At 32.8% G+C, this 9,384-nt stretch overlaps 1 protein-coding gene across 2 annotated transcripts in view; it reads left to right on the top strand.

Annotated features, from left to right (window-relative positions):
* Nucleotides 1–3,332, top strand: part of COPS2 (COP9 signalosome subunit 2) — a 29,397-nt gene extending 26,065 nt beyond the window's left edge. For both annotated transcript variants that reach the window (XM_019664651.1, XM_019664662.1), the window contains exons 11-13: nt 794–876; nt 1,395–1,453; nt 2,089–3,332. In XM_019664651.1, the coding sequence (XP_019520196.1) occupies nt 794–876; nt 1,395–1,453; nt 2,089–2,233 (287 nt within the window). In that variant the 3' untranslated portion in view covers nt 2,234–3,332. The remainder of the gene's footprint in view (nt 1–793; nt 877–1,394; nt 1,454–2,088) is intronic.
* Nucleotides 3,333–9,384: the final 6,052 nt, after the last annotated feature.

Genomic DNA, 9,384 nt, shown 5'->3' with positions numbered 1-9,384 from the left:
CTCACGCTGGCTGCTGGCTACACACGGTAGCCCATGGCAACCCACTGCAGCAGGGGCTGCAGCCTACTCAGTCGCCTCACGGCAGCCCAGCTCCAAGTTGAGCTGTTGTTCAGCATCTTAGCTGTAGAGGACAGTGTCACTGGCCCTCATATGTGGTATCTGAACCAGGGCCCTCTGGCGTCCCAAGCCAGTTCTTAACCATCGTGCCACTCGGCCGGCCCCCACCTTCCTTTCTTTTTCAAGACATTTTTACAGTTCTTATGTAAACATAGAATGATACTGCACTTTGTGGATATAGAAAAATGTAGAAACTTTATGCATGAGCTCCAATCCAGTTTTGTTTTTTGTTTTTTTTTAAGATACTTGTAAGTGAAGAAACTGGGGAAAATTGTAACATTGTATAAAATATAATACTCTAGGTTTTAAGAGATCGTAAAATAAGGAACTTGACTCGTATAAATCCGAGCTTTTTGAAAGATGTTAACTGTAGAGGAAATGATGAGCAGTGGAATATTATTTGAGAAGGGAAGGGGATATTTTAGGTAGTGTCACAATATGAGCAAAATTAGGGAGGCGGGAACAAAAAATTATGGGAGAGGCAGCCTCTAATCATACTGTTCATCTGTTCGACCCAAATATTTTTAGATCCAAATACCTTGTTTTTACCAGACAGAAGGGTGTATTTTGAGACAATAAATGATATAGTTAATATGATTTAGAAGTACATAATGATTCATAAAAATATACAAACTTAAATGCAAATATATTATCTTAATTCTTATCTTTTTTTCAGAGCTTTTGCGAAACATCAGAACACAAGTGCTCATAAAATTAATTAAGCCTTACACAAGAATACATATTCCTTTTATTTCTAAGGTACTTATATTTGTGGATTTTAATATTTATAATTTATAGTTATAGATGCAATATACCTATCTTTTATTTAAAAGAGTAATTCTAACTTGGTAATATTTTATAGTATTACATTTCTTAAATACAGCATAACTTAAAGACTTTACTTTTAATGTGAATTTTTCTGTGTTTTCTTGGTATAAATTGAGTTAAAAGAAAAGAGAAATAAGGATCATTAAATTTCTTTTTAAAGATTCTTTCAGCCTCAGAGAAAATTATAAAAGAGACACTAGTGGCTAAAATATAATTATTGAAATGTTAAAACTCCATTATACAATTGTGGTAGGAATATACTTTAAAAGTTATAAAGTTAAATTTTATCAGACCTGTGTTCTCAGAAATATTGTGAAGTGGTAATGAAATTTCTTTTAAATTTCTTCTTCCCTAATTTTCTATAACTGGTGTAAATGAATTTAAAATCAGAATAATTGTTTATGTAAAATCATAAGTTAATTAGAATGTTAATGAGTCTTTTGTCTTAGGAGTTAAACATAGATGTAGCTGATGTGGAGAGCTTGCTGGTGCAGTGCATATTGGATAAGTAAGTACTTAGCTATTTTTTATCACAAAATGTTTAGTTGTACAAAGTTTGAATAATGAAGGCAAAGATAAAAGGAGAATTCTTGAGTTTTTGTAAAAAGCACCCTGTGGCTAGGCTTTTCTATTTTTAAAAGAGATTTATATGTGTATGTGTGATGATGGTTTTTGAAAAATAAATGAGGATGTTAAGCACATGATCTCTGAAAAAGTTTTAAATGGTTTTTCAGAAGGATTTCTCATTCAATGTGTGACCCGTATACAGCTAGAGAATTACTTAATGAGTAGTATTTTTTTATGTATAAGGTATAGTATATAATGGTTTTGAACTTAACCTTTCTTAAAAGCAGCATATTCAAAGTTTCACAAATTACACTTGCTGTTAATTAATTGGATACCTCTGTGCCTGTTGGTTCTTTCAGTGAAACTGATAAAAGTAGCTGAAATAAATCTGGTTTCTGTCTAGAGTTTGAATAAAGTAATGAATGTTATAATTAATCCTGAACTCAATAATTTAATGTAGGCACCAGTTTTTTCTTTTGCGTTTATTGATATTGTGAATATTTTATGAAATATTAGTCTAGAAGATATGCTTAGTGAAAATCGTTTGTAGACATGCCTTCTTTTGTTTATTTCCAGCACTATTCATGGCCGAATTGATCAAGTCAACCAACTCCTTGAATTGGATCATCAGAAGAGGGGTGGTGCCCGATATACTGCACTAGATAAATGGACCAACCAACTAAATTCTCTCAACCAGGCTGTAGTCAGTAAACTGGCTTAACAGAGAACAAGCTTTTACAGACATACTTAAGGCAACAGTGCAGAGATGTAATTCTTAAAGAACTGGGAATGGCAAAACTACTGTCGGTTGATGTGTCCTGAAAATTATTGGAGTTATGGCAGAAGTGCTTTTTTTGATCAACTGGTTTGTGTTTTGCTACTGCATTTATCCCAAGAAAAACAGCTTTAATCTCCAGAAGAAAACCAAAATGCCATGGGATTTATGCTGTATTGACATCTTGCCCTAAACATACAACATCATAATAATTTATCATGGGCAACATGACCAGAGAGAAGATTTTTGTCATGATTTTAAATACACTGACACGCTACTGTTGGTTAAATTTAAACATGTTTTACCTGCAGAAATTCTCTCACAAATAACCTGCAATAACTTGAAATGCATACCCTTTTGAACACTTCCTTTTCTCATGTATAAATTAAAATGTTTGCTGCATTTTGCAAAATGTCAGTTCTCCAAAATGTGTCCGTATATTTCTGTACCTGCAGTGTAGTAAAGGTTTAGATGAAACCCCATAATTATAGTGGCATACTGTCACTTAGGTTTCAAGCAGCAAAATAAACAGTGCAGCTCAGAAATTGTAGTTTGGTTCTTGACGTGTTTTTATTACACTTGGGGTTTTTGTTTTGATTTTTAGTACCTTAGAAATTTCAAATTTTATCTTCAGTTAACAATTTTAAAAAGCCTGGGAGCAAATAAGTTATTTGCTTTCAAGTTTTTTAAATAAGTCTTTATTCATAAAGTAAGTAGAACTAGTTTCTAACAAAACACTTCCATAGTACTTACTTTGACAGTGATGCTTTAAAGGAATAAAATTCTTTTTTTTTTTAAGAATGATATTCCTTTTTAAAAGAATAAATTCTAACTCTCAGAATGTTCACTTTAAACAAATATGCCAGAACATAGACAGCTAAATGAATGTTACCTTGCGTAGTGATCATGCTGGAAAATTATTTCCTAATTCCAGCAATTTATCATTGCTCAAAAATCTTGGGTTTTGCTCTTTTAGAGTTGCATTCAGAGCTAATTTAAGTCACACACACTATTAACTTTATGATTATACATTGTTTATTTTTTTTTTAAAGTATTACCAACCTTAATTGTTTTATAATTAACCATTATTTGGCACTGAATGACTTTTTGACGGTTTCCAAAAATTCAATCAACCTTTGAGGTAATCGTAGAAAGTGTGCAACTGGCTTTGAAGGCAATCTCGAAAGAGTTTTAAAGGTATTTTGAGCAGTGGGAGCATAGTTAAGAATGAACTGTGGCCTTCCAAGGTGACTACCTTAAAGGAGACGCAGCTCATTTGAATGTATTGAGTTTGGGATGTATTTGTTTCATTAAAAAAAAAAAAGTTCATATTATTTTATAGAGTCAAAAGGAAGAACTAAGATTAAGATAATTTCTTTGGTTTTTCTATTGCTTGTTATTATGTAAAAAGTGAGTGGCAGTTCAGAAGGAAGACTGTTGTAACTGAAGAATGACAACCAAGAATTTTTGATCATTAAATCAGATTTTATAAACAGTGGAAGGAGCATGGACTTAAAACAAGGCATGCTTATTCGGTTTTGTCAAAATTTTACGAAAATATGTGATATATATTTATACTAAAACTATATAATCCTTAGATTTAGGGAAGTAATCAGTTAATGTCTTCAGCAGATTAAAGCAGTATTAAACACAGGTGCAAGTTGGAAATTGTAGAAAACAAAGAAAACGAAAGACAAAATGTCTCTGGTAGGGAATAAAAAAGTTTAAGATATAAAATTATGTGTATTTTCTTCTCTTTTACATAAATCATTTGTGAAAAGCGTGCTAAATTTTTTTTACAGGAATGATAATAATTAGGATTTATTTTTCAATATAATTTGAAGACCCTTTGTTACCCAAATAAAAATGACAAGTTTCTGTGCCTGTATTCAAATATGTATGCATGTGATAACTCTGGGAAATAAGCCCTTCTTAACTCTGAGTTCATGGAATAGAATTCCATCAACCAGGATTTTAATGATGTGATTTAACCCCTTACTTTGTAACCCTTGCAATGCCCAGTTCTCCTGTTGCTTGTTCAGTAGTGCATCTTCCAGCTTCTAGAGGGAAAGCATGCACTTGTTATTCTTTAGGAAACTGGGCTAAGTACATAACAGTATCCAAAGTTACATCATAATCTTTAATATTATATGTATCACATAGGCTTTGTTTAATATTCCCTAGATATAATAAGTTGGTTCTTTTTTTTTTAAAGTCATCTGCCACATTTGTTTTAGAACACAGGTTTTTGGTGTATCTTAATAGTCTATCTTAAAACGATTTATTATTTTTTTCTCTTTAAACATTTTCTGTGTTCTTGTGTATCAAATCTTATACAGTTGAAATCTTAGAGATTGCTTATCAAATATAACTAAATTTAAGAGAAGTAAAAAATGGGCAAATTCTTAACACTTAAATTGCTGGTTAAATCTTTCCCTCTTTTGTAAAAACTATAGTAACATAGTTTACATCAAATTGTAGTGTTTATCTCCTTTTTACCCCTAAACCTGGATCAACTCACTCCATAGCAAACTTGGGCTGCCACAAATAGACACTGTCTGCTACAAGAGCTGGACTTCCACTACTCGTTCTAGCTCTTACATGAATTTTTAAATTGTTGATTAAACATATGTTTCTCCACAATTTCATGATTTTTTTTTTTAAGATGACTATGTATGTAATAAGTATTGCTTTCGTTACATGAGTCCTTTCTAACTAACGGCTAATAGTGTATCTACTACTGAGACGCTGATTTCACTTTGGAGGTTATAGATTTAGTGAATCCTGTTTTTTGCATGGGCTGCACTGTGCATAGTATAGTACTTTTTGTTACCTTATAATAGGACATTGGTTTGTCACAGACTGAAAAACAGCTATTCTTGATACTTAAGATATCCATGATGGTAAACATTTTTAAAGAAATTTTCCTTTTCAATCGATAGACTTTATGATTCTTCAGTAAACACAAGTAAGTACACTTTTATTTTGGGGTACAGATGAGGGTGAGGGTGTACCCAATCAGCATTTGAAGCAGATTATGTTATGTTGGTACAGAATTTAGTCAGTTTCATCCATAGGATAGAAAGGTATTTATTTGCCCTGGATTTCTCTTACCTTTTTAAGGGACTCAGAGATACTCTAGCCATTAATTTACCAAGGCTACTTTTAAAAATAATATTATTTTAGTACTATTTTAAATAAACCTTAAAGTTTTCATTTGATTTAGGTCTTTAAAGTGAACTTGGGGAAAAAATTATTTTTAATAAAGTGAACTTAAGCATTATAAAACTAGTATAGCTAGGAGTTTTATTCTTTATATGAGATAACATTATTTTGAACTGAGATAAGTGACAAAAAATAAAATTAGCTTTTTCAATTTTTTTGGAGATATTGACAACATTATAAGGAGTTAACTAAACTATTTTGTTTCAACGTGTTAATACTATCTAGGTACTTAGAACAAGATATTGGGGGTCAGGTCTCAGAACTGGAAGCTCAAGGACTTTGGTCTTTGTGTGACCAAAATAAAAAATGTTCCCCCCTTTTTTTTTTTTTAGAGGTTTTACTTGTTTTTGTTTTTGCATTGGGTGTCCCCACCCCAACAGCATCCTGTATTTGTTTTGATACAGTTATAAGTAGGAATAATTGTAAGGACTTCCTTAATGTAGACATATCAGAGATTAACTTTTTAAATGTAAGCATACCAGACATTGTATTTAACTCAAGATGATTAAATATTACTGTGTATAGCTAGGATGTGCCCTTAATGGCATGGATTAACCAATGGTTCGGAATTTTTGTTTACTTCTCTGAATCATTAGATAAGATTTATAAAGGTTTAACTTTTAAAATTTCAAGGCAATTAGAATAGTATTGCCATTTGAAGGATTTATGTTTTATGATACTAAGCACCACAAAACTGGGTCAGTCAATGATTCTAAATATTTCTCAAAAAGCTAAAATTTAGTATCAATTTACTTTTGAATCTTGAAAAGATTTAACTTAGGCAATGTCCTAGAAGAAACCAGTGTGTGTCTCCCTAAATTTTTGCTTCTTTGGTGTCACATGTTATTTAAAAACCTGGATTAATTAAAAATCAATCTTATGACGTTAAAGGTGGATGTCAATTCGACCTTAAAAGCTTGTGATAGACAAAAATTATTTCTTAAATACTTATCTTACTATTGAGCTCCAACTTTGTTTCCTATTGGCCAGGATTTTAAGTTTTAAACCTTGGTCAGGATTTGCACAATAATGGATGGCCAGTGTTGTGTGTGTGTGTGTGTGTGTGAGAGAGAGAGGAGGGAGAAATCATGTGTGCGTGCCTTGCGGGGATACAAAATTCACTCCCCAGTCCACCACAGTAACTTCTTTCCAGTTTCCATTACATAATATCATTTGTTTCTGACTCAGGCCTATGCCATGGAAAGAATTTCCAGTGTACCAATAATTTTATGTATGACTAGGTTTCACATGGGAGACAGTGTCCAAATTTACATAGTAATCTAGAGAAATTAGGTTGAATTTGTTTCTTTAATTCTGAAATAGGACATCTTTAAGTCAACTGATAAAGGTTGCTTGTTTTATAGGACATTATTAATCTTATATGAGTTTACAGATTTAAAAAAGTAATCTTGAAATTTTAATCATCCCATGAAGTTGTCAAAACTTTTTCCATGCGTAGTTACTGGTGTAGTAGCATATTAATGCTGTGTCAAATTTTTGTTTAAAAAGTTTTCATTTATATGTCAACCAAGAAATGAGCCATGCAAAATACAGAATTGTTTTATTTTGCAACTTATTACATAGTTGCATTATGAGTTTTCTCAATTTTCTTTTTCTCATAAGAAAAATGTTGTAGCTTACAAGTATTAAATATGGCAAATTCCTTGATTTCACACTAGCATAAAAAGCAGGTGACTAGGACCATGGCAGAGGATGTCTACCTGACATTGGAAGTCCCACAAGTTACTACTTGAGAACCGACTAATACATGCAGGATGGGTCACAAGATGCTTTAAGACTTAGGTACTCAAGGATTTTTTATTACTTTATCAATAATAAAAATTACATAATCTAAAATATTTAGTGTGTAAATATTAGCACAAGGCCAGCACAGTGGCTTTAAAGAGTACACCTTATATATTTGATCAAGTAATTCAATAATGTATACGTAAGTAAACTAGCTTTTGAATGTTTTAAAAGTGTTTCAGAAAACTGAAAATGTTAATTTAGGTTGAAAATCAGGGTTTAAATGTTTTTCATTTTTAAGATGATCTTGTTCTGCTTTGAAGCTATCATGGAGGAGTGGCCTCTCCTGAACCCTGTTTAGTGATCTGTCCTGGAGCAATTCATGTTACAATTCATATTGTCTCAGGAATCACTCCTTCAATATAGAACATTTCTAAGCAGGAAATTAGGCCAAGGAAAGAAGTGGAGGAAGAAATGTACTCTCCCAAATCCCCGTTACGGTGCTTTAAAATGAACCCTCTAAGGGCTGCAACATCTAAGAAATGACTTGTGAATTTATGTATCCAAAAATAATGTTCTCAGGTGTAACCTTCACCCTAGTGAAATGGGCCAACCCTAATCTCAAAGTACAATAATGCAATCATACTGCTTTTGAAAGTCAAAAGAACTTTAAAACAAACAGCCTTTGTGGTCAGGGTTCCAATGTAAATGTATAAAACCATGTTATTTTACACATTACAAAACTCCTTTGGTCCTCCCAAGTTGTGGAAGTAGGAGAGGAGTGAAGCTGATAAACTTCTTCCTATTTCAGCTGCATTCAACCAGCAGTGGTAGGTGGTATGTTGATAGCATTAGCCCGCAGGGAACCACATAAACAATATACCGGGGGTGCCAAAAAAAATGTATACAGGTGGACACTTTGGTCAACATTGCTCAAGCAGTAGTTTGCCGTAATCAGAAGTGTTGACATTGATGGGTAAGCACTTTGAGCACCTCTTGTAATTGCAGAAGTCAAACGTGACTTGTATTCATCTTTGTTATTGGTATATATTATTACAGTTTTAATACAGTTTTCTCCTTTCTAAAATGTGTATACATGTTTTTGACACCCTCTGTAGTTTGAGATAATAAGTTGAGATTTTATTCTAAATACAGTGGGAAGCCATTGAGAATTTACATTCTGACACACCGTTTTAAAAGATGATTCTGAATATTGTGTAGAAAAATGATTACATGGGGCAATAGTGTGACCAGGGAGACCAGCAGGGGCCCTTTGCAGAAGTCTGGGTGAAAGATAAGAGGCTTTTAAACTAGGATTTGCTTATGAGTCAGAATTGAGGGGTTCTAAAGGAAAGAGACCACAAGGATGGCCCCTAGGTTTCTTACTGAGAAATTGGTAGAGAGTGGTATCACTAAATGAAATGGGAAGACTGGGAAAGCATATTTTTGGCAAAAAAAAAAAAAGAGCTAGCAGAAGAAACAAGAGTGGACTGCGAGCTTGGAAATAAACAGTAGTATACAGAAGCCAGGTATTCAACAGTGATGAATGAATGCTGCTGATAGGTTAAGATGAAAGCAGAGAAGAGCCCTAGGATTTGAGTCTTTGCAGATGCTAATGAGCATCTTCATTGGAGTGATGGGGATGTTCCAGCTCTTAAATTGGACTGAGGAACTTCTTTAAAGAGTCACTGTTCTTAAATTCTCTTATAAACTGAAGGCTTATTACAAAAAAAGCCGGGGATTTTTTTGTATTTTCCAAATGTTAAGCAGGATAACAGGAAATTCTGAAACAGCATATCGTAACTCCAGACATTAATGACAAAGCCTTCTACAAAATGTTGCTTCCTATAAAGTATCTTAAAACCCGTTTTTTCCCTTTCCAAAACTATATAAGCACTTAACTTATAATTTTTTCTTTCATGCCTGTTAACTATGAAACTGCCTGATATCCATGGCTTTACTTAACAGTTTTATATCCCTACAAAAGCTGTCAAACCTTTTTAGTGTTTATGAAGAATGGATTAGTTACATATGTTAAAGCCCTTTCAGCTTATCAACTTTTATTATGTCTTGGGATAGCAATATAGCTGAATGTCAATGTCACCAAAATAATGAATTCTTAATAT

This window comes from Hipposideros armiger, unplaced genomic scaffold (genome assembly GCF_001890085.2).
Source record: "Hipposideros armiger isolate ML-2016 unplaced genomic scaffold, ASM189008v1 scaffold_12, whole genome shotgun sequence".
Lineage (NCBI taxonomy): Eukaryota > Metazoa > Chordata > Mammalia > Chiroptera > Hipposideridae > Hipposideros > Hipposideros armiger.
This window is presented reverse-complemented; position numbering and strand designations above follow the sequence as displayed.